Source organism: Chionomys nivalis, chromosome 1 (genome assembly GCF_950005125.1).
Source record: "Chionomys nivalis chromosome 1, mChiNiv1.1, whole genome shotgun sequence".
Taxonomy (NCBI): Eukaryota; Metazoa; Chordata; class Mammalia; order Rodentia; family Cricetidae; genus Chionomys; species Chionomys nivalis.
The window spans coordinates 80,239,708-80,266,285 of NC_080086.1; the positions used below are offsets into that span (position 1 = coordinate 80,239,708).

The 26,578-nt window shown below is 42.5% G+C and overlaps 1 protein-coding gene across 1 annotated transcript in view; it reads right to left on the bottom strand.

Moving 5' to 3' along the window:
* Window positions 1–2,546: 2,546 nt before the first annotated feature.
* Window positions 2,547–26,578, bottom strand: part of Eif2ak3 (eukaryotic translation initiation factor 2 alpha kinase 3) — a 70,000-nt gene continuing 45,968 nt past the window's right edge. The window contains exons 12-17 of the mRNA XM_057777974.1: window positions 24,923–25,072; window positions 14,536–15,313; window positions 9,292–9,459; window positions 6,800–6,901; window positions 5,897–5,959; window positions 2,547–3,699 (exon numbers count right to left, since the gene is read on the bottom strand). Of these exons, the coding sequence (XP_057633957.1) occupies window positions 3,499–3,699; window positions 5,897–5,959; window positions 6,800–6,901; window positions 9,292–9,459; window positions 14,536–15,313; window positions 24,923–25,072 (1,462 nt within the window). The 3' untranslated portion in view covers window positions 2,547–3,498. The remainder of the gene's footprint in view (window positions 3,700–5,896; window positions 5,960–6,799; window positions 6,902–9,291; window positions 9,460–14,535; window positions 15,314–24,922; window positions 25,073–26,578) is intronic.

Genomic DNA, 26,578 nt, shown 5'->3' on the forward strand with positions numbered 1-26,578 from the left:
CAGGACTGACCCTAGATCAATTCAAACTGAGACACGAAGTCCCAAGAAGGCTCTGGGCCACAGCTGTAAGGTAACGTGAATTCCTGCAGATTTCAGGATTCTTCTTCATTCAGGTTTAAAGGGGTTATGAAACTTCCTTATGGCTGGCATTCCCAGTATCTGAGGTTGCCGAGACTCTTTCACCCTTACCCACGCATCGGGAGACTCCCTTTCCTTGTCCAGTGTGTGTGTGTGTATACAAAGCAACTGTGCTTGAAATGAGAGGGGATCTAGAGTCAGAGGGCCCCAGTGATAGACTAGTTCTGACCATTATTGTGAACCTGTTATGTGTTGTTGGCCTGTTTTGTCAACCTCTGCACTTTTAGGTCTACGTTTCTGATGGAGTCAGCAAGGTGTATCCAGGATTAAAATGACGGAAGGCCAGATTATAACATGTAAGAATTTATATAAATTTATAAAACCATAGAGGTCAGAGCAAGGGAGTAGACAAATCACTGATTGGGAATCAAAATATCTGGGGTCTGATCCAGACCTGCTCTTGCTTGCTTGGTGATCTTGGGTAAACCATGTCACCTTTCTGCACTGAAGTTTGCCCATAAATAGAATGTGGGTCACTGTGTTTTCCATGGTTAGTTCCCAGCTGTTGGGGGGACCGAGGATGTTAGCCAGGTATGTGTCAGGAAGAAACTAACTAGTTCCCTGACCGCCATAAAAATGGAGTAGGAAGCAGCAATTAGACCAATCTGCCCAGGAGACAAGAAAACAGGGCTGGCTGGGAGCCAAGCAGAACCATGAGTAGCCATTAGGTGTGAGCCTAATATAAATCCAGACACCTTGGAAGCATTTTCTCATGTTACAAGCTGCTGCTAACTGTGGTAGATGGAACTATTTGTAAGACGGAGATACATTAGCTTTTCTTCAATGTGACAAAGTATCTGAGAAACACAAAAGAGGCAAGATTTATTTTGCCTAGTGATTTTGGTTCATAGTCACTTAGCCCCATTGCTCTGGACAGACCACTAGCACATGGCAGTGTGCTCACTTCATGGTGGCTGGGAGTTCAGAGACAAAGATGCCAGAGATACAACATGTATACCTTCAAATGTATACCTGTAAACCCACTTCCTCTAATCAGGTCTCACTTCCCAATAGCCCATTAAAAATTAAAATATGTGTGTCGTGAGAATGTGTATGTGTGCTGCCTGTGTGTAGGAGCCCAAGGAGGTCAGAAGAGGGCATCGGATCCCCTGGCATTGCAGTTAACCTCAGCCACTATGTGGTTTTAGAAACCAAGTTTAAGTTAAGCATTTTTTTTAAGGTTTTTAAAGACAGGGTTTCTCTGTAGCTTTGGAGCCTGCCCTGGAACTAGCTCTTATAGACCAGGCTGGCTTCAAACTCACAGAGACCCGCCTGCCTCTGCCTCCCGAGTTCTGGGATTAAAGGTGTGGCCCACCACTGGCTGGCATAGGTTAAACATTCTTAACCACTAACTTGTTTCTATAGGCTCCAGCTCATCTAATTATGAGTTAGCCCATTGGTCAGACTCATGCCCTCATGAGCCAATCACTTTTCCAAATCTCCAAAGTTCTGCTTCTGAATGTCTGAGACTGAGCCTTCAACAAGCCCTTGGGTGTAGACACATCATGTGGGTTTATGACTCGTCTTAATTCAGGCAGAAGTATTCCCCAAATAGTGGATCCTGGACTGTAATAAAATAGGGATAGCAAGCTGGGCACCAGCATTCATGTATTGTTCTCTTCTTTCTGATGTAGATGTGCTGTGACTAGCTACCTCACACTCCTGATGAACTGACTTCCCTCCTATGAGTACCTTGGGACTGAGGGCCAGTTTTTCCTTGAGTGCTTTTATCTCAGCAACAGCAAAAGTTATGCACACTGATGGGCATAACTATGAATACCACCTTCCTTTCCTCTTCGAGCTTTCATGTTGGGGGCGTGGTCCTCTATATTCCAGTCCTTGGCATGGAGTGGGGCACAGAACCTATCTTTGATTATGAGTGTTGTGAACTTGGGAAGTAACAAAAAAGACACTTGTCTTGAAGAGTTTAAGAATAAGTTTTTGCCAGGTGGTGGTGCATGCTTTTAATCCCAGCATTCGGGAGGCAGAGGCAGGCGAATCTGTGAGTTTGAGGCCAGCCTGGAAACAAGGAAGGAAGGAAGGAAGGAAGGAGGGAGGGAGGGAGGGAGGAAGGAAGAAAGGAAGAAAAACAGACAGACAGACAAGTTTTCATGGAGTTGGAGACGGCTCAGCTGTTAAGAGTATTTGCTACTCTTCCAGAGGACCCGAATCAGTACCCAGCTCCACATCAGATGTCTCACAACCAGCTCAGGGGATCTGACATCCTCATCCAGCCTCTGCTGGCATCTGGGTACCTGGGGACAGATACTCATACATTAATAAAAATAAAAAATTAAAAGGAATACATTTTCTTGGAGTAAGGGGTATAACATTCCAGAGCCCTTTGATGCCATTCTGTAAGTTAGAAAATCATCTGCAAACTCTCTAAAATAAGAGTCAACTGTAAATATAATTTAAAAAAGTTTTATTAAATCATTTAGACTTGAAAGAAGTCATAATAGTTAACACACTCACGTGTGTTCTGTACACCACCAACCCAAATGGATTGATTTCAAAATTTTTATAAATAAAAATAAACATATTTACAGGAAAAATAAAAACATGTTAGCAAGATGAGATGATTAAACTTATCTATAATCAGTTTTGGGGATGTACCCACTTGTAGTATTACAGAGAAGATAGTCTCTATTAGGATAAAATACATAATTGAAGAAGTTAGTCGTAATAGATGATCCATTTCTTATCATAGCTTCTTTTTTAAAAACCCCAGATCAGAGCCTTAGACCAATACATAGAAAGCTTCATTTCCCCATTATTGGAGGTAAAAAGCACAAAAAGCTCATGACACTCCCTGTAACCACCTAAGGAATGAAGTCACTCAAACTGCGGACAGACTATGACACTACTGACATGAACCTTGACCCTTGTGCTATGTGCCTTCCAAATAGTGCAGGCGTGCCAAGTGCCCACCAGGGACAAAAACGGAGTCAGCTTTGTAACAATCACTTCCCAAGCCACCCTTGTATCTCTAGAAAGCGTATTTCTAGAGTGGGTAGTCACCAAGTGGGAGGGTCTTTTATTCTTTTGTGCTATGGATACTTCCAGTTCGGATCATTTCCGGGATTGCTTCTACCTCCTGGCAAAAAGTGAGGGTTCTAAACCTTGATCTAGTTTTGGGACACCGACAAGAAATAAGTCCACACGTCATTTACATAGCCCTTTCCTTGAAGTTCAGTTAAGAGGAAACTGGATTAGAACCATAATCCAGTCTGACTTAGAAAAATTGGTCCCAAATCAAACTGATCAAAGCATAAACTCTGAGTCCATCGCTGTAGAGAGCCACATCCCTCAAGGTGTCTGCTCCTTGCCACCTGCGAGGGTTGCTGGCACAGCTGAAGGCTAGTTGCCAGGCAGCGGGCTATGTGAGCAGCTGGGCTGTCTGGAATGCTTTGCTCCAGATGAACTCATGGAGCGGGACCGTTGTCTCAGAACCGTTTTCCCGGGAAACTCTAAGTCCTCAAACACAGCATTTTCAATGATGTTTGTGGCTTCAGGCCGCTCCGTGGGGGATGGAGATAGCATGTCTTGAACCATCATATGCTGAAACATAAAAATGGCTTTGTGTTAAAAGTTCTGGATTTAGATTATTAAGCAGTCTTTTAAGTTATGGAAAATAACAAATATAAATAAATACACATATACTCACAGATATGCACACAAAGACACAGACACACACTGTCCCGGATCTGCAGTATTTAAGAGCTGGAGCCCAGGGCTCTGCAGGTAGTAGGTAAACGGTCTTTATTTAGCTATAGCCTCAGCTTCAGGAAAAATACTCTGTTTTAAGTGTGTGAACCTCATCTGATTAGTCATCTGTCACAGAAGCCCCAAAGTAGTCATAGAGAATATGTAAAGAGCACGGCTGGGTGTGCACATGAGTGTGTAGGTGGTGTGTGCACTTGAGCCCCTGCAGACACAGGGGAGGACGTCAGGATCCTGCTCTACTCTCCACCTTTATCCCTTCAAACAGTGTTTCTCACTGAACCTGGAGCCTGGATGGCAACCAGCAAGCCCCAGAGACCTCTGCCCTCTGCAATGTTAGGTTAAAAATGTGTGTGTAGGCACATCCAACTTTTATGTGGTTGCTGGGGATTCCAAGTTGGGTCCTCAATAAGCACTCTTACCCACTGAGCCATTTCCACGGCCCTTGCTGCCAAGCCTGATGACCTGAGTTGGCTACTTAGTACCAACATGGTAGAGAACTAAACCCCAAAAGTTGTTCTCTGACTTCCATAGTTGTGCATGTACATACACACACACACATTACAAATAGGCAGCAGGCTGGATTTAGCTTATCGCCCCGGTGCAGATGTACAGAGGCTATCTGGGTGTAAATGGTGCTTTACAACGAAAGGAAAGGTTTTAGAATTACACCCTTGAGGAACAGATGTCACCTGATTTTAAAAAAATTCATCTTATGAATACACAATAATCTAGAACAATCTTGATAAAGTATTTTAAAAGTCAGGATTTGGTCGGGAGGTGGTGGCGCACGCCTTTAATCCCAGCACTTGGGAGGCAGAGGCAGGCGGATCTGTGTGAGTTCGAGACCAGCCTGGTCTACAAGAGCTAGTTCCAGGACAGGCTCCAAAACCACAGAGAAACCCTGTCTCAAAAAAAAAAAAAAAAAAGTCAGGATTTATCAATGTGTAAATATTAAAGCAATAAGCTTGTGGACCCAAACGCACTATGGAAAAAACGTTACAAAAAGAAAAAGACAACTTTAGAGCTTATTTTTAATTTGAGGATTAGCTTAATCTTCCCCTAATCTTCTAAACAGCTTCCTGTGTGGCCTGACTAGCTCCCATACCTGGAATCATTAGTAACTGGGGACTTTTGTTTAAGAGAAGCCATTCTAAAATTATTTATTTTTTTAAATATGTATTTATTATGCATACAATATTCTGTGTGTATGTCTGCAGGCCAGAAGAGGGCACCAGACCTCATTACAGATGGTTGTGAGCCACCATGTGGTTGCCGGGAATTGAACTCAGGACCTTTGGAAGAGCAGGTAATGCTCTTGACCACTGAGCCATCTCTCCAGCCTGAATTATTATTATTATTATTACTATTATTATTATTATTATTATGATTATGATTATGATTATGTGTACTGGTGTTTGCTTTACCTGTGGAAGGATGTTGAGTCCCCTGGAATTGTAGTTACGGACAGTTGGGAGCTGCCATGTGAGTGCTAGGAATTGAACCTGGGTTCCTCTACAAGAGCAGTCAGTGCTCTCAATGGCTGAGCCATCTCTCCAGCCCCCAAGATAAGCCATTTTTAGAGATCGCTAGTCAAGTCACCAACAGAAAGAGTTATGTAACTCTGCTCCTGTGAGGGTTCTTTATGAAGTCAGCCTCAGGCATGACCCCTGCAGGTCACTGAGTAGAGGGCAGTCCTACAAACCGGCCCTCAAGCACAGCGGTTCTCAACCTTCCTAATGCTGTGACCCTTTGACATAATCCCTCATGTGGTGACCCCAACCATAAAATTACCTTTGTTGCCACTTTATAACTGTAATTTTGCTGTTGTTATGGATCAGAATATAATATCTATGTTTTCTGGTGGTCTTAGGCAACCATTGTGAAAGGGGCCTTTGACTTCAAAGAACCCTGCTCTAGAAGGTCAACGGTCTCATCTGAAAAGGGGAAGCTGACTAGTCACTAAGGACCCTTTATGGTTAAGGGTGTCTTTAAGAACACAATTTCAGAGAAAGACGTTGAGAACTACACATACCTCTCGAGGGTATTTCTGAGTAAACAGCAGTGGAAACTTCAGATTTCTTACATCAGTTAAGGTCTAAAGAGAAAGAAAAAATACTGTTTAATCTTTTAACATACTCCCCACTGATAACACTCCAGACTGTCTTTTCACATTTTATTTTTATTAATGTATGTGTCTATATGCACCGTGTGTGCACATGTCTGTCTGTCTGTGAAAGGCTTTCAACCACTGAGCCTTCTCTCCAGCCCACACTCCCCACTTTCTCAATAGTGTCTTTGATGAACTGATAACTCTTGATTCTTTATTTAGTTGGGTATCTTTGTTTTGTTTAGACAGAGCTCACTAGGTAGCTAGTGTAGTAGCCCTGACTGTCCTGAAATTTTACTACGTAGATCTTGCCAACCTCAAACACCCAGAGATCTGCCAGTCTCTGCCTCCCAAGTGCTGGGTGGGATTGAAGGTGTGCGCTACCACACCCATTTAGTACCGTGTGCTTGAAAACCCATGGTCGTGATTTGTTCTGAGAAGGAAAAACCTAGCCATGTGTCATTTGTCATTTGCCATCATTGAAGTCTATGAGTGCATGGCCACTTGTCCTTTGTACCAGTGTCCTCCAGTCAACTGTCATCACCAGTTCCTTCTCCCACTCATGTTACCCTTGCCGCCCCCTCTGGCTCTCACTGATCACAAAGGTATCAAATGCAAAACACTGTGACGATTATGATGAATTCATGCAAAAGGAACATCTAAGAACAGCCCTGTTGTTCACATGATCCCTTCTGCTCTCAGGTAACACACACACACACACCACACGCACAGTTTAAAACATTAAACATAATAAAAACATAACTCTTATTAAGTTTTAAATAATTTTCTCTTTCTAACCTTATCCTTTTGGGAGCAAGATGTACTTACCCTGATTCGTTCCATCTGAGTGCAGAATGGGGAAAGCAATTCAAACAGAATCAAGCCCAAAGAGAAGATGTCCACTTTATGGGAGTAGTTGTTTCCATGAATCTGAAATAACATACAACTATGTAAGAAATCACCCCAGAGAGAGCACATCCTCACGTCATCAACACAGATGGTCCAGTTGCTATGACAGCATCTGTGAACCCCAGAGTTGACCTAGTACCTCTGGGTAGAAGTGTCTGTGTAAAAGTGTTAGCAAAGAGTTAACTGTTAAGGCACTCTCTCCACCCTCTTCCACTGTGGGCAGGTGTAATTACACCACTCAGCATTACAGAGGGAAAGCCCAGGTAAGGCTGAGATATGCATCAGCAGAATTGGCAGAAACCTGGAGCCTTGTGTGCCGAGTCTGTAAGGGTTGCTCTGGCCCCCCTGAGGTGAAGCTTTTCAAAGCGACACTATCTCAAGCCAATCTCATTTCTAATCACCATAGTCCTGCAGAATCCTGAAGACGGTCATTACTCCAAGCCACTAATCAACCCGAGCCTTCATTATGCACTTAATTGCAGACTGCTTTGTATGCATAGCTCCATTTTTCATGTGCATATTTCTTGTTCTTTCCCAGTCCTGGCAGGGAAGAGATCTGCTGCTTTTGTGTTCCTTTCCCATCATTCAGCACTGGGCTAAGTACAGAGCAGGCCCTCAATAAATTCCTGATACCGTGAAGCAATGCATCACAACTGATCTGCTCTACTAAGGAAAAGCCCCATTCAAATGCAAACTGAACTCCTGGTGCCTCAGGAGAGCCCTTTTATTTATGAACAGTTCCTTAGGCCAGTCACTAAACTCCAGGTAAACAGCTCTGGACCTGGCTCACCTCACTGCTGGACTAGGGGAGGGAGAGGGGAAAGGTGGGTGAGGCCATCACCTCCTCCACACCACTCTAGGTACCTGCCTCCCTGGTTCCTTCTAGGCAGGTGGCAGATGGCTTGCTTCTGCTCACAAAACAGCAGGAGGAAAGTTCCAGTGGCTGTATCAGCTGTGTCACCCTCCTTCCTTCTAAAGTGACTATAGCAATCTATCTGCACTGTCCCTTACCTGCCCCTCACCACCACCTCCAAAAGGTTCAAAGAAAATGTGTTCAAGGACATTGCCCACAGCGGTACACGGAAGAAAGATACCTGCAGACAGTCTTTGGATGGTGTAAACCTGGACAGCTGGTGCTTGATCCCATCCAATTCAGTTCATGACATGTGACAGAGATGCTGGGGCATTATCCAGAGACAAGCCTAACAGCAAAACTGACACTAAATATTGAGCAATCTGAACTGAGTGAATGCTTCACAGACAAGAGTGTTGTTTAAGGTGGCCAGAAATACATGAATGCCATATTTTAGGAATAGAATTCCAATTTTGGTTTCCAATAAAACATTTTTTTTTGTTTTATATAAGGTAAGTGTATGTGCACATAGCTGGAAATGACAATATTATATTATACACATACTTTTAGTAAATGCCCTTTTCTTTATTATATCTTTCTTTCTCTATTTTCCACATTCCCTACATAGAAGACAGATGAATATATAAAGAAAAAAAAGCATTATTAACCCATTACTGGATTATGAAGTTTTTAAGACTTAAATTTTTTGTATATATTTATTTGAATTATATGAATTTGTGGAGCTTGAACTATTGTTTGAAAAGCTCTTTGAAGAACAGTTAATTGAGTATATACCACAAGAGGGCAGCAGGTTGGGCAACAGCTAAGTATTGCCTGATAGTATATTTGAAGAAGAGAATCAAGACAATTCCCAGTTAGCAAATTTTCTTTTGAAGGCTTGCAGAGCTGAACTTTTAAAAAAAGCAAACATAAGCGAGAACCCAGATTCTCAGGTTGAGCTGAGGACTGGGAGACTGGGAATCCTGGTTGCATTTTAATTGCTGTGCACTGCATAATATAGTCTCTACAGCTAACCTAATTTGTAGTTTCGTCTTCTTAGTCCCCTCCCTCTCCTGTCTTTGTGACATATTCCTGTTATGTCACCCAGGCTGGCCTGAACTTGCTAGGTTTCCTAGGCTAGACTTGAATTTGCAACCCTGCTTCAGTGTCCTGAGTTTTGGGACTACAGGCATACATTACCACACCTGTCTGTCCTCTTCCCCACACTCCATCTTACCTGTTTGTCTGTCGTCTTCTTCACACTCCTGCTCTTTCTCTTTGGGTTTTTGAGACAGGTCTCATTCTGTAACCTAGGCTGGATTTGAACACATGGCAATCATCCCACTCCAGCCTCCCGACTGCTTGGATTACTGCCATGGGCCACCACGCCCGGCTCTCTAAGTCTCTCTCCAACTTCTTGTTCAGAGGTGAAAATGTTTCTGTCGTTTCTCACTCTTGTGGCCCTTTTAGGCTGTGTATTACTGGGCACTGTCCGGAGGACATGGAGAAGACCCATTAGGCACAGCTATCCCACTGCCTGGCTAACCACAAGACTCACCTGCTCGGGGCTCATGTAGAGCTTGGTCCCCACTTGTCCTGTGTGTGTGGCATAGGCTGGCATTGGAGTCAGAACAGTCTGCTCTTCTTCATCCTGGTCCATGGCAGTCACTAGTCCAAAGTCCCCAACTTTGACCACATCATCCATGGTGAAGAATATGTTGGAAGGCTGGGGAAAATAAGGAAAAAAAAATCACGGAGTATATACAGAGAAGAAAAAGAAGTCAAAAGAATTTTATGATTTCAGAAAAGAAATCAAAGAGATAAATATTCTAAAGTATACGACCCTTTAAAATGAGTCACTGTCCCCGTGAAGAGGAGCACCTGGCCAATACAAATTAGATTCCATGTTTTTTGAGATTTGTTTTGCTATTAAGAGAAAGACCGGTTGGTGGTGGCTCATGCCTTCAATTCCAATGCAGATGTTTAGTTCCAATGCAGACACAGGCAGATCTATGAGTTCAAGGCAGAGAACCTTATCTCTAAAAACAAACCAAACCAAGTTGAGTGGGTAGGAAGGTGGAGAGGCTCCTGGAGGAGCTGGGGGAGGGGGAAGAATATGATCAAACTATATGTTAAAAACAGGAAGAAAATGAAGTGCTGATCCGGTCAGTTTACTACTAACTCATAATACAACCCTTTGAAAGTCACTGTCCCCCGCTTTCTAGATATGGAAACCAAAGCCCCAGTCAGCATGTGATAGGGCCAGGAACTGAACTCAGGCAGCCTGGCTGTGGCTCTGCTGCCGTATCCTGCATGCCTTACTCTACGGCAGATGATCTTCATCCGATCATCTAACAAATGTAACACGCCTATCATCTGTCTGTGTCCGCGGGGGAAAACAGCCTATCCAGGGAATCAGAACTCGCGACTGGAGTTATAGCGTTTTCTAAATCCCACACGCTCCTAATGCCAGAGCCACACTTAGGCCTCTGCCCTGAGTTCTAAATTCCCACTTGAATTCGCATATTAAATGCAGCAAACCAAATGTCACATGAGCTCCTCCAACTCCTGGTCCCCTACATGAAATCTACCACTTTCCCCAAGACAGCAGTGAGACCGCTGAGAGCTGGTGAGGCAGCAAACGAAGAGCCACGTAACCCAGGAAATCAAGCCTTTCAGTACAACACGCCCACCAGGCCTGGAAATACACTTCCTTTGACTCAGACGCCATTATAAAATTCTGACCTTGAAGCAAGGAGGTTACTGTAACTGACATCTATACTAATAAGGCAGAACGTTCCCACCAACGGTCCCATATCAGAAGCAATAAATGACATGGTCTTTCTTCCTCTCTTTCTCCTCCTTTCCCGTTGGGCTACAGATCCAACCCCAGGCCCATGACTACATATAAGCTACTATAAAGCAGTCCAGTGCTGGAACTCAACCTCACTATACAGCCGAAGATGACTTTAATGTTCCGGTATTCTCCTCACCGGTGCTAAACAACTGAGCTTCATCCCCAGTGTCCCACTCCCATTTTCCGACAGCAACTACTGATTGAACCCCTAAAAGACAGTGTTTGTCTCTCTAGCATCTATCTCCAGTGCTTCTCCCTGAAGCATCCTGACTTCCTGGGTTTGTGGCAACCCCATGCTGGCCTAATCCCTTTTCTGCCAAGGAGTCCGGTGGAGGACAGGCTGTGGTCCTTGGTTTACTGAGAACAAGCCCTAGGATTTCTAGCCCACTTTGGGGAAAGTAAAACTTTTCCTACCACCTCCTACCAAAAGCCCTCCAGAAAACTTAAAAGGCAAACATGTCCAAGGGCCACTGGTTGCCATCTTGATTCTGTGACAGGAAAGCCTGGCCAAAGTAGAAAGAAGAGATACGGAGAAGATTTGCTCACCAAATGTCTGACCCTGGCTGAATCCCCAAGAGTTTTGTTGAATGGCTGACAGCTCCTGAGGAATCAGTCAGTACTAAAGCTTTTCATGGCAAGCACAAGGAAATCCAAAATAAAATGAAGCAAGAGTTCGGAACATGCCAGGCATTCCTCTGAGGCTGGGATGAGAGGACAAGGAGGGCATGGCTTGGGCCACGATGGAAAACAGAGGACAAATGACTTAGGTGTGATGAGGCTGACAAAGGAGAAACAGGTTCTCTGAGGAAACACTGAGAAAAGCTCAAAGGCAAACAGAAGAGCTGGAGAGACAGTGTCAGCGGTGCTTATGACAGACACGTGATCAAACCTGTGAGAAAGGAAAGCCTAGGAGATTTAACATTGATCTCGAAGCCTTGGGTCAGAACACGGCTAAAGGTCTAGGCTTTTCAGCTAGGGGAAAATTCATGGTGGTATTTCTGTCAGCACCCTAGGCATCTTTGAAATGACTGCCTTTCCAAAGGAATAAATCGTTTCATATTCTTAGAAAAATGAAAGGGAAAATTAACTTTCGTTCGGGAATTTTTCTGGCCCATATATAAACAGAGAAGAATCTTTACACGACAGTGTAGTGTTGAGCGTCTCTGATGTAACTACCATTTGTTATAAATGCTCTCTGTGCATCGGAAAAGCAGCAGCTACTGTAGCGAAGGCACTGGCTTTGCCTTTCACCATCTTGTGGCTTCTGTGTGACAGGCGGAAGCCATGGGGAACGTGCACACGCATGAGGAAGGCTGGCCGCACCCACACCTCAACAGCTGGTATCACCCATCTCAAGCTTTGGGTCTCTCTGTTGTAGGACATCCTCTCCATTCCAACCAAAGACATCACCTCTAAACTTTTTATTTTTGTGTGAAACAATCCCCGGCACCCGGTTTGGACCCACTCCAGACTTCTGAAGCACAGAGAGCATTTATAACAAGTGGTAGTTACATCAGAGCATAGGGGGTCTTTCCAGTTCTTATTCCTATTTTCTCCCCAAACTCTAAAACACATTAAAAAATTTAAAACTATTTTGATGATTTTAGAAGAAAGTAACTTTTTTTTTTGGTCATTCTTTTTTATTTTTTATTTATTTATTTTTTTGATTTTTCGAGACAGGGTTTCTCTGTGGTTTTGGAGCCTGTCCTGGAACTAGCTCTTGTAGACCAGGCTGGCCTCGAACTCACAGAGATCCGCCTGCCTCTGCCTCCCGGATGCTGGGATTAAAGGCATGCGCCACCACCGCCCGGCTTATTTTGGTCATTTTTTTTTAAAAAGATTTATTTATTTATTACATATGCAGTGTTTTACCTGCAGGCCAGAAGAGGGCACAAGAACTCATTATAGATGATAGTGAACCACCATGTGGTTGCTGGAATTGAACTCAGGACCTCTGGAAGAGCAGCCAGTGCTCTTAACCTCTGAGCTATCCCTATAGTTTTGAAAGTAACTTTTTATTTTAAAGATAATGGTCTTATGTAGTCCAGGCTAGCCTGAAAGACCAGTGACCAACTGTAGGAATTGAACCCAGGGCCTCACTGCATACTAGGCAAGCACTCTACCAAAGGAGACACTCCTAGACCCAGACCCCAGCTCCTGCTATAGCTATTTCAGTAACTGGAGCAAAAGTTTGTGGTTATATAAAATAAGACTTAAAATATTTAAAACAAAGCCAAATCTGCCGAACATTTAAGTCACTTCTCTCAGAAAATGTTTTTTTTTTTTTTAAATATTTATTTATTTATTTATTATGTATACAATATTCTGTCTGTGTGTATGTCTGCAGGCCAGAAGAGGGCACCAGACCTCTTTACAGATGGTTGTGGGCCACCATGTGGTTGCTGAGAATTGAACTCAGGACCTCTGGAAGAGCAGGCAGTGCTCTTAACCGCTGAGCCATCTCTCCAGCCCTCAGAAAATGTTTATAGGTTCCATACACACCTACTGGGGACTATCAGGAACATGTGGATCATGGCAAGAAACGGTTGAAAGTTCAACAGAATCAGCAACTATTTACAGTCCTGTACACTCGGTTTTAGAAATGTACACTATGGGAACTCTGTGCATATGTACTCATTACTTAGATAGGCTCTCTCTCACTTTTTTGTGGCCCAGGCTAGCCTTGAACTCACATCAATCCTGTCTCAGCCTCCTAAGTGCTGGGATTCCAAGAGTGCACTACCACTTGGTTTTGAAATTTTATGCAATTTAGCGCATGGTACTGCCGCACTGTTCAGCACTACATACTCTGAGAACAGGGTTGAAGCTCCACAGCTACAGCCTCTGCGTTAAGCATTTGCCTCCTTTCTCCAGCAGACTTCTCCCTCGAAGCCCACACAATTAGCAATGGGGTAAAAACATGGACTCTGCTGCTCCAAATCAGAGCTGGGTAGTGAGCAGACTCATCTCCCTTTCCACTCAGGCTCTCTCACCATGTGCTGTAGAGACCCAGGGGTATCTGTGTCAAGGCTATTCAAAGCCATAACAAGTTTAAGGCTAGCAAGATGGCATAGTGGATAAAGGTGCTTGCTGCCAAGATTGACAACTTGAGTTCAATCCCTGGTATCCACACAGTGAAAGAAGAGAATTGACTCTCATAAATTCTCCTTTAGCCTTCACACATATACCAAGCATATATAAAAGTATGCACTCTAAGTAACTGTAATTAAATAAAAACATAATAATGAAATATATATATATATATGTTTTTTTTCTTGACAGGATTTCTCTGTGTAGCCTTAGCTGTCCTGGAACTCACTCTGTAGACCAGGCTGGCCTCCAACTCAAGAAATCCACTTGCCTCCGCCTCCCAAGTACTTGTATTAAAGGTGTGTGCCACCACTGTCAGGCAATGTAGAAGTATTATTTCCTTTTTTTTTTTTTAAATAAATCTTTATTTATTATGTATACAGTGTTATGCCTGCATGTATGCTTGGACGCCAGAAGAGGGCACCAAATCTCATACAGATGGTTGTGAGTTACCATGTGGTTGCTGGTAACTGAACTTAGGACTTCTGGAAGAGCAGCCAGTGCTTTTAACCTCTGAGCCATCTCTCCAGCCCCATAAAAAATATTTTTAAAGCATAAGAATTATGTAGCATAACTGCTCATAGTGGACTTTAGAGACTCTTTTCCCCATGAAGACTACTGGAAACACAGAAACACAGAAATGAAACACAGAAATAGGGGAAAATGCATGGTCTGTCTGAACCTTCTAAACACGAGACCTCTTCCTCTCCTGTTTCCTTCCTGGACTGCTGTTCTCTGAAGCCTTTACATTACTCCACTCTGCCAGCACTTTGGTTAAAGACTGACAATTGTAATCCTGCTCTGAACCACAGATGTCACACCCCAGACCTGGCGTAACGGTCTCTGACTACACACCTTGAGGTCCCTGTGCATGAGTCCCTTGCTGTGCAGAAACTCCACGGCCTCTGCAATCTGCAGAAAGATGTGCAGACACACGCTGTGGCCCCTCTCCTCCATGCTGCAGCGTCGGTTCATCCAGTCTTTAAGGTTCTCCTTTCTGCACAGCTGCATCTGAATGTACAGGTACACCTTCGGGGAGCTGGGCTGGAGCTGGTCCACAGTGTTCTTGGTGAAGTCTAAACTCAGAGTGGTTGGTCTGGTAGGAGAGGTAGATAAGGTGGCTTCGGAAGAGGATCTGCTGCCAGAGCACTTGAACTCAGTTAGCTTATTAACATAGTGGCTGCCATTGTGCGGCCGGGTTCTGGGGTCTTCCTTACTGGACGCATTGTCACAGCCAGAGTCTTCAAACACTATGGAAGAGGACGTTCCCTCCCTTGACCTTATGTAGGGAGAAGCTTCAGAAGGACAAAGTTCAAAGGAGTGCCCCTCATCATTGCCATCCACAGTACCATCTTCCATGTCACACTCTGTCAGGCAACTGTCCTGGAGGTGGTGGGCAGCATCCACTGACTCGCTGCTGTCTCCACAGTCTGTTCCTGAGAACTCCAGTGGGGAGAACTGGCTCTCAGAGGAACTTGTCTGGCCACAGGAAATGCCCACTGAGAAAGACCGACTTCTTTGAGGTGAAGGAGCTATGACTTCAATATGTTCTTTTGTAGAGAAAGGATCCATTCTGCGAATCTTAACAGATGGTGCATCCATTGGGCTAGGAGAGCTGAGCGGCCAGTCTGTGCTAAAAGTGAGAGAAATACAAAGAACTGAATAAATATACATTAAGTTATGTGATCTGTACATTGGTGTTAAATGTTTTACGTATTAATAATATACTTACCAAAACACATAGGGGAAATAAAACCTGCCATGTAGGACAAAGAACATCTTACCCCATCTATTTCTTTATAAATTTTTTTATTTGAAAGCTTAATTTTATTTTAAATTTGAGTATTTGTGTGTGTACCTTCATGTCTGCGTGTTCAACTCATGTGTGCAGTGCCTGCAAAGGTCAGAAGAGAGCACTGGATTCCCTTGAACTGGAGTTATAGGCAGTTGTGAGCCTTCTGATGTGGGTTCTGGGAACTGAACCAAAGCCCCTTGCAAGAGCAGCAAGTGTTCTTAACCACCAAGCCATCTCTCCAGCTCTCAGAGCTTAATTATATACTTAAAATAGTTGTCTGTGTGTCAGTCTTTTGTACAAAAATGTAAAATAGCAGAGCAACGCCACCAGGGTTTCCTGATGGCCACAATTCTGAAGTCCCCGTGCAACCTACAGAGGCTCACATGCTTTGATAAGAGGCCACTTCCCTTCATCCTGGATATAACAGGTGTTATGGAACAAGACACCTCCAGGGACTGAAAGCTCTGTAGGCATGTTGCTTTGGTATACTTCACCGTGGCTTTTGAGGGGTTTCCTTCCTACAACACATCATACATGGGGGTATTTGCAGGCTACCTAAGCATATAAACTTTCAAAAACTGAAACAGCCACCCAGGCAGTGGTTGTGCAGGGCTTTAATTCCAGCCCTTAGGAGGCAGAGTAACATAGACAAACCATATGTTGAAAAACAACAAACTAAAATCAAAAACTCTGAAATCGAGAGGAGCAGGACTGAGCCAGTGACCTAGGCCGGAGCAGGCCTGAGACAACAGCAAGATCCACAGAGTGGGACCAGGGACATTTGCAGCGGCCAGTGGCCTGGGCCGGAGCAGGCCTGAAACAACGAACTTTACAGGAGCAGGTACAGGGGAGCAACTGCTGAGCAAGTGGGTCTGAGCTAGAGATCGCAACATGTCCAGGAGTGAATCTGGACCTTCCAGTGAATAGACCTGAGCCAGGACCCCTGCGGGTCTGGATGTAAGTCTGGGACCTCTAAGGAACTAGACCTAGGCCAGGACCTCTGCAGGCCTGGGCATGAGTCTGGGACCTCTAAGGGAGTAGGTCTGAGCCAGGACCTCTGTAGGTCTGGGCTTCTGTCTGGGTCCTCCAAGGGAGTAGGCAGAAACCAGAAACCTCTGTGGGTCCAGGTATGAGTCTGGGACCTCTGAGGGAGAAGATAGAGCCAGAGACCTTTGCAGGACAGGCCCCAAGTCTGGGACCTCCGCAAGAGCAGATCCAGACCAGGGACATTTATTTATAGAAACAAGTCTGAGGTGGCAATCTAGACCAGAGCAGGCCTGAGACAGCAAACTCCTCAGGAGCAGAGCAAACCCCGGGAGCACTGAGCCATCTCCAGGAACATGGAGTGAATAATAGGGTAACTAGAACCATGGCACTGACTGTACCACAAGGAACAACCATCTGAGCCTTGGATCCACTGGCACCTAGAAGATTAATCACCAGAGTCACAGACAGCCCCAACCACACCAATTAGAGGAAAAGATGAGTAGACAAGGTAAGAACACACATAACACCACAAAGAACAACATGACATCAGTAAAATCTAGAGACCCTACAATAGCAAGACTTGAACAACCAAATATGGATGAATCAGAAGAAAATGACCTAAAAAATAACTTCAGGAGAATGTCTGAGACTCTTAAAGAAGAAATGAGAAATGCCCTCAAAGAAATGGAGGAAAGATAAACAAAAAATTGGAAGACATCACCAAATCCCTTAAAGAAATACAAGAAAGGGCTGGAGAGATGGTTCAGCAGTTAAGAGCATTGCCTGCTCTTCCAAAGGTCCTGAGTTCAATTCCCAGCAACCACATGGTGGCTCACAACCATCTGTAATGAGATCTGGTGCCCTCTTCTGGCCTTCAGGCATACACGCAGAAAGAATATTGTATACACAATAAATAAATAAATATTAAAAAAAAAAGAAATCCAAGAAAAAGCAATCAAACATATGAAAGAAACTATTTAAGACTTGAAAACTGAAATAAAGACAATAAAGAAAACACAAGCCGAGGGAATTATAGAAATGGAAGTCATGAGAAAACGATCAGGAACCACAAATGCAAACATAAACAGCAGAATACAAGAGATGAAGAGAGAATCTCGAGCGTTGAAGATCCAATAGAGAAAATAGACTCATCAATCAAAGAAAACATTAACTCTAACAAAATATCCAGGAAATATGGGACACCATGAAAAGACCAAACCTAAGAATAATAGATATAGAAGGAGAATAAGTTCAACTCAAAAGCACAGAAAATATATTTAACAAAATCAGAGAAGAAAACTTTCCCAATCTAATGAAAGATATGCCTATGAAGATACAAGAAGCTTACGGAACACTAAATAGACTGGATCCCCCAAAAAAGTCCCCTTGCCACATAATAATCAAAACACTAAACATACAGAGTAAAGAAAGAATATCAAGAACTGCAAAGGAAAAAGGTCAACTAACATATAAAGGCAGACCTATCAGAATTACACCTGACTTCTCATTGGAGACAATGAAAGCCAGAAGGTCATAGTCAAGCGTTATGCAGACATTAAGAGAGCATGGATGCCAGTCCAGACAACTGCTATGGGACAATGGTTTGTACTCTGTCAATTATATTTTAATAAAATGCTGATTGGCCAGTAGCTAGGCAGGAAGTACAGGTGGGGCAACAAGAACAGGAGAATTCTGGGAAGAGGAAAGCTCTTTCTGCAGTCCTGACACAGCCACAGAAGAAGCAAGATGTGACTGCCTTGCCGAATGAGGTACTGAGCCATGTGGCTAACACAGACAAGTGGTGTAGGAGGCCGTTCTGTATTTGTGTTGCTTTCATTGGTTACTAAAGAAACTGCCTTGACCTAGTTGATAGGGCAGAACTCAGGTAGGCGGGGAAGACAAAACAGAATTCTGTGAGGAAGAAAGCAGAGACAGGCAAATGCCATGGCTCTCCTGCCCAAGAAGGACACTGGTTAGACTCATGCCGGTAAGCCACAAGTCAACTGGCGATACACATTAATGGAGATGGGTTAATCAAAATGTGAGAGTTAGCCAATAGAAGGCTAGAGCTAATGGCCAGGCAGTGATTTAATTAATACATTCTCTGTGTGATTATTTTGGGGGCTAAGCTAGCTGGGCAGCAGGATGCAGCCCGCTCTCCATACAGCAGACAAGAATAATGGGTTAATATAAGTCATAAGAGTTAATAAGAAGCTAATAGGCCAATCAGTTTAGAACTAATGTAGAACTCTGTGTGATTTCTTTGGGACTTAACAACTGCAGGAACCGGGCAGGACAGAAACCCCGACAACACAGATTATTATAACCAGAAAAACTTTCAATTACCATAGAAGGACAAAAAAGATATTCCATGGGGCTAGAGAGATGGCTCAGAGGTTAAAAGAATTGACTGCTGTTCTGGAGGTCCTGAGTTCAATTCCCTGCAGTCACATGATGGCTCACCCACCTATAATGAGATCTGGTAGCCAAAACACTATATACATAATAAATAAATAAATAAAGATATTCTGCAACAAAACCAGATCTAACCAATACCTAGCCACAAACCCAGCCCTACACAAAATATTAGAAGAAAAACTCCAACCCAAGGAAGCTGGCTATACAAAAACACAGACAACTGATGCTCTCATAGCAGCAAATCCCAAAGAAGGGAAAAACACACAAATTAACATTACCAACAATGAAAACTAAATTAACAGGAGTTAGCAATCACTGGTCATTAATATCCCTTAATATAAATGGACTCAACTCACCTATAAAAAAGGCACAGGCTAACAGATTGGATATGAAAACAGAATCCATCCTTCTTCCGCATATAAGAAACACATCTCGGGGGTTGGAGAGATGGTTCAGAGGTTAAGAGCACTGACTGCTCTTCCAGAGGTCCTGAGTTCAATTCCCAGCAACCACATGGTGGCTCACAGCCATCTATAATGAGATCTGGTGCCCTCTTCTGGCATGCAAGCATACAAGGAAGGAATGTTGTATACATAATAAATAAATAAATCTTAAAAAAAAAAAGAAAGAAACACATCTCAACCTCAAACATGACATCATCTCGGAGTAAAGGGTTAAGAAAAAATATACTAATCAAATGGACCTAAGAAACAAGCAGGTGTAGCCATCCTAATATCTAACAAAACAGACATCAAGCTAAAATCAGTGAAAAGAGACAAGGTCATTTCATATTAGTCACAGGAAAAATCCATCAAGAGAAAATCTCAATACTGAACATCTATGCCCCAAATACAAGGGCACTCCCATGTAAAAGAAACACTTCTAAAGTTTAAATCATACATTAAACCCCACACACTAATAGTGGGAGACTTCAACACTCTTCTCCCATCACTGGATGGGTCAGACAAAAAACAGAGAAATAAGGAAACTAACAAATGTTATGACTCAAATGGACTTAAGAGACATCTGTAAACTATCCCATCCAAACATAAAAGAATATACCTTCTTCTCAGCACCTCATGGAACCTTCTCAAAAATTGACCACATACTCAGTAACAAAACAAACCTCAACAGATATAAAAAAATTGGAATAACCCAATGTACCTTATCAGATCACCATGGCTTAAAACTAGAATTCAACAGCAATACTAATTCCAGAAAGCCCACAAACACATGGAAATTAAATAGTGCTCACCTGAATCATCAATGGGTCAAGGAAGAAATAAAAGGAGAAATTAAAGACTTTCTAAAATTCAATGAAAATGACTACACAACACACTCAAATTTATGGAACACAATGAAAGCAGTGTTAAGAGGAAAGTTCAAGCACTAAATGCCTACATAAAGAAGCTGGAAAAATCCCACCCTAGTAAATAAACAGAACATTTAAAAACTTTAGAACAAAAAGAAGCAAACTCATCCAAGAGAACTAGACAGCAGGAAATAATCAAACTGAGAGCTGAAATCAACAAAATAGAAGCAAAGAAAAAAATACAAAGAATCAATGAGACAAAAAGTTGGTTCTTTGAGAAAAATCAACAAAATAGACAAACCTTTATCGAAACTAATCAAAAGGCAAAGAGAGAACATCTAAATTAACAAAATCAGAAATGAAAAGGGGGACATAACAACAGACACAGAAGAAATACAGAGAATCATCAGGTCATATTTCAAAAACCTGTACTCCACAAAATTGGAAAACTTAAAGGAAATGGATAACTTTCTGGATAAATATCACTTACTAAAATTAAATCAAGACCAGATAAGCAAATTAAACAGACTTATAACTGCTGAAGAAATAGAAACAGTCATCAAAATTCTCCAACCATAAAAAGCCCAGGTCCAGATGGATTCAGCTCAGAATTCTACACGATTTTCAAAGAAGAACTAACACCAATACTCCTCAAATTGTTCCATACAATAAAAACAGAAAGAAAATTGCCAAACTCTTTTTATGAGGCTACAATTACCCTGATACCCAAACCACAGAAAGACATTACTAAGAAAGAAAATAACAGACCAATCTCACTCATGAACATTGATGTAAAAATACTAAATAAAATACTGGCAAATCGAATATAAGAACACATCAGAACCATCATTCACCATGATCAAGTAGGCTTCATTCCAGAGATGCAGGGATAGTTCAACATATAAAAATCTGTCAATGTAATCCACCATATAAACAAACTGAAAAATAAAAACTACATGATCATCTCATTAGATGCCGAAAAAGCTTTTGACAAGATACAACATCCCTTCATGATAATGGTCTTGGAGAGAGCAGGGATACAAGGAACATACTTAATCATAATAAAGGCAATATACAGCAAACCAACAGCCAACATCAAACTAAATGGGAAACTCCCAGCGATTCCACTGAAATCAGGAACAAGACAAGGTTGTCCACTCTCTCCATATCTATTCAATATAGTTCTTGAGGTTCTAGCTAGAGCAATAAGACACCAAAAGGAGATCAAGGGGATACAAAGCGGAAAAGAAGTCAAACTCTCACTATTTGCTGATGATATGATAGTTTACATAAGCGATCCCCAAAATTCTACCAAGGAACTTCTACAACTCACAAACACTTTCAGTAATGTAGCAGGATACAAAATCAACTCAAAAAAATCAGTAGTCCTCAGATGATAAATGGGCTGAGAAAGAAATGAGAGAAATATCACCCTTCACAGTTGCCATAAATAGCATAAAATATCTCAGAATAACTCTAACCAAACAAGTGGAAGACTTGTATGAAGAGAATTTTAAATCTTTGAAGAAAGAAATTGAAGAAGACACCAGAAAGTGGAAAGATCTCCAATGCTCTCGGGTAGGCAGAATTAACACAGTAAAAATGGCAATCTTACAAAAAACAAACAAACAAACAACAAATCTACAAATTCAATACAATGCCCATCAAAATCCCAGCAAAATTCTTCACCGAACTTGAAAGAATGGTACTCAACTTCAATGAAAAAGCAAAAAACCTAGGATAGCCAAAACAATCCTGTACAGTAAAAGAATTTCTAGAGGCATCACAATACCTGACTTCAAACTCTACTACAGAGCTACAGAACTGAAAACAGTCTGGTATTGGCATAAAAACAGACAGGAGGACCAATGAAACTGAACTGAAGACCTGGATATTAATACACACACTTTCGAACAACTGATTTTTGACAAAGAAACAAAAAATATCAAATGGAAAAAAGAAAGTATATTTAACAAATGGTGCTGGCATAACTGGATATCAACACGTAGAAGAATGAAAATAGATCTATATCTATCACCATGCACAAAACTTAAGTCCAAATGGATCAAAGACCTCAACATAAAGCCAGCCACACTGAACCTTATAGAAAAGAAAGGGAGATGTATACTTGAATGCATTGTCACAGGAGACCACTTCCTAAATACAACCCCAGCAGCACAGACACTGAGAGAAACAATTAATAAATGGGATCTCCTGAAACTGAAAAGCTTCTGTAAAGCAAAGGACATGGTCAACAAGACAAAACGACAGCCTACAGAATGGGAAAAGATCTTCACCAACCCCACGTCAGACAGAGATCTGATCTCCAAAATATACAAAGAACTCAAGAAACTGGTCATCAAAAGAAATAATTCAATAAAAAAAAATGAAGTACAGACCTAAACAGAGAACTCTCAACAGAGGAATCTAAAATGGCTGAAAGACACTTAAGGAAATGTTCAATATCCTTAGTCATCAGAGAAATGCAAATCAAAACAACTCTTGAGATTCCATCTTACATCTGTAAGAATGGCCAAGATAAAAAACACTGATAAAAAGTCATGCTGGAGAGGTTGTGGGGTAAAGGGAACACTTCTGCATTGCTGGTGGGAATGCAAGCTGGTACAGCCCATTTTGATGTCTGTGCAGCAATTTCTCAGAAAATTAGGAAACGACTTTCCTCAAGACCCAGTAATACTATTCTTGGGTATATATCCAAAGGATGCTCAATCGTGCCACAAGGACATGTGCTCAACTATGTTCATAGCAACTTTGTTTGTCATAGCCAGAACCTGGAAACAACCTAAATGTCCCTCGACTGAAGAATGGATAAGGAAAATGTGGTACATTTACACAATGGAGTACTACACAGCAGAAAAAAATAATGATATCTTGAATTTTACAGGCAAATGGACAGAGCCAGAAAACATCATTTTGAATGAGGTAACAGAAAGACAATTATCACATGTACCCACTCATTAGTGGTTTTTAAACATAAACCAAAGAAAACCAGCCTACAAATCAAAATCCCAGAGAACCTAGACAACAATGAGGACCCTAAAAGAGATGTACTTGGATCTAATCTACATGGGAAGTATAAAAAGACAAGATCTCCTAAGTAAATTGGGAGCATGGGGACCTTGGGAGAGGGTTGAAGGGGAGTGGAGAGGCAGGAAGGGGAGCAGAGAAAAATGTTAAGCTCAATAAAAATCAATAATAAAAAAACCCTGAAATTGCCTAAGCCTACTTAAGATGGAGTTATAAACTGTCAACTGCCAAAAGAAAAACCTCATTTTAAAGAAAATGGATAAACACAGAAGCATTTCATATTGATAAAAGTCATTGTGGGTCCCCTGAATATTATTCATACTAAGAAAAAGCATATTGAGAAAGCCGAAACTAAATTTCAGGCACTTAACAAGAGGCAAGAAATAACCTGATGACATAGGACAGATGCTACCACACTTTCTTTTCCAGGCTACCAAATGACACCATGTGGTGCAGGAGTATTGTCTGTATTCTGTCAATCATGTTTTAAATAAACGCTGACTGGCCAGACAGGAAGTATAGGCGGGAAAACCAGACAAGAAGTAGAAATGATGCAATGAGAACAGGAGAATTCTGGGAAGGAGGAAGCTGATTCCTCCCAGTACTGTACAGACCACCAAAGAAGCAACATGTGAGCTGTCCCTCTGAGAAAGGTACTGAGCCATGTGGCTAGCATAGATAAGACAATGGGTTAATATAAGTTACAAGAGCTAATAAGTAGCCTGAGCTAAAGGGCCAATCAGCTTATAACTTATGGAGACCTCTGTGTGATTTTCTTTGGGGCTTGCCGGCTGTGGGGTACCAGGCGGGACAGAAACCCCAACAAGCCGGCCCTCATGTTACAGAATGGCACCCACGTGGATAATTGCATCCACAGAAAGCCTGAGAAAACTTGGGAAAGACTAGAGTAAAGCATTTTGGTTTTCAGCTGTAGCAGGAAAAAAACTGCGCTGTTTTAAAATGCCAGCTTTCTGGGTCGTCCTGCCAGGGAAAACTCTGACTCTTTCAAGCAGGCGGTCTGGACTATGGAGCTATAAACACACTGTTGCAGCTTGCTTCCTGGCAAGGACCTTGAAACACCATAGGAGATCTTGAGTGTTGTTTATGGACACATTGTTGCAGCTTGCTTGCTGGCAAGGACCTTAAAATGTCATAGAGTTGTGGCAAACAATGTGGCTACAACTGGTACCTCCACCATGAGGGTAGAATTTCATAAAGCTAAGGAATGAGCTGGATCTAGTCATCAAAGCCATGGCTTAAATCTTCTCTATATTCCTTAACAAATTAAAGACCCATGTGGTCAGAAAAAGAGAGATATACAGTAAAGAGAGATTCAAAGAGGAAGAAAACCTCTAAATGGTTTACAGTGTGTTAAAACATACAGGCTAAAGGTTAAAGTTCTTAAAGTAAAAAAAAAGAAAGAAAGAAAAAGAAAAAAAGAGAGCAGCCGGTTGTGGTGGCACACACGCCGATAGGATTTGCCTGAGAGGCAGAGACAGATGGATCTTTGTGAGTTCAAGCATAGCCTGGTTTACAGAGGGAGTTCCAGGACAAAGATACAGAGAACCTGTCTCAAAAAGCCAAAAAGTAAAAGTAAAAATAAAAGAAATACAGGTTAAAGTAAAGCCACATAAAGCACCAGCCTTGAAGGAGACAGATTATAAGTCTAACGGAGCTGCTACCTTTCGTCTTTTAGCCAGATTTCATCCATCTTCTCTTGCCACTTCTCTGGCGGTGTTTCCAGCCAGGCATTGAAGTATCTCACAATGCCTGGGTGTTCCAGCTTAGCCAGGGCCTTGACTTCACGCATCACCTTCTCCCTTGCCAATTCCCTGAAACACAGACAATGGGATGGTTATCTGATGTCCAATGGTGAAAATCGGAATATACAATAGAAGTCAGTGAATATAAAATCAAGAACATGACTTAGTCTTAGGTACATATTAAGTACTAAATTACAAACAAAACAAAAGTGGATTTTAGTGTTTTGTTTTGTTTTTTGGCCTTTCTGGAAATAATGGCTACAGACAAACCTACTTCCTCATGTAAATAAATTTTCTTAGCCAAATGAAAATCATTAGTGACTCTTAAATGTCTGTTGGTTCATGAGAGCAGAGAGTCACCAAGGAGATGCAAGTCACTGGACTATGTAGACAGACAGACCTGTCAACTGTCAGACAAAAAAAAAAAGATGGAAGTTGAGCAGCAGTGTCCATCTCCCCGTGCTCCCCGACTGCAGAGCAGCAGCGTCCATCTCCCTGTGCTCCCCGTCTGCAGCAGCAGCGTCCATCTCCCTGTGCTCCCTGACTGCAGCAGCAGCAGCAGCAGCAGCGTCCATCTCCCTGTGCTCCCCGTCTGCAGAGCAGCAGCGTCCATCTCCCTGTGATCCCTGACTGCAGCAGCAGCAGCAGCAGCAGCGTCCATCTCCCTGTGCTCCTTGACTGAGGCAAAACAAACCCTCCCTTCTTAAGTTGCCTTGCCAGGCTTTTGTTACAGCAGTGAGAAACAGGACCCTCCCACCTCAGCCTCCTGAGTACTGGGGTTATAGGCATGCACTGCCTGGTCCAGGACAGCTCTTGTTTTAATAGTGGTAAGCCACAAGCTGTAGTTTGGATATGGCACATCCCTGGAGCCCTTGAAGGGGATCTGCTGAGTTCGAGTCTCCTCCTTTCTCACTAGTCATAAGATGAACTGTAAGCTGTTTTCTCCACCACATGTTCTCTCCCTTGCCACAGGCCAACTCATCATCAACTGACACCCCGGGAAGAACGATCCCAAACAAGCAGCTCTGAAGTGAATTACCTGGTTTTTTGTTACATTAGTGAAAAGCCAACTAATACATTATAGCAAAAATATTCTGAAATGTCGTGACTACAGTTCTTACATTTGCCTGTGGGGAAATCTTAAGAATTCACATATATTTCTGTGTACATATGTTGTGTGATGGCGGTAAATGCTCATGTGTGTGTGTGGACACACAAAGGCCAGAGGAAGGCGCTGGGCACCCTCCCTTATCACTCTCACTCGCCATCATACTCCTGTTAAGGCAGGGTCTTTCTGAACCTCGAGCTTGCTTTTCTTTTTTTTTCTTTTCTTTTCTTCTTTCTTAAACCTACGTTAGAAACCAGGAAGCCTCACAACCCTCCTGTGTCCATCCCATTTGGTACTGGGGTTGCAGGTGTGTGCAGGATGCCCAGCTCTTTATTTGGTTGGTGGGGTCTGAACTCTGTCTTCATGCTTGTGCAGCAAGTGTGTTAACCTCCAAGTCATCTTTCTCAGTCTAAAGACCAGACTTTAAAACAATCTATAGAATCTACAGCTCACAGCTTTAAGAGCAC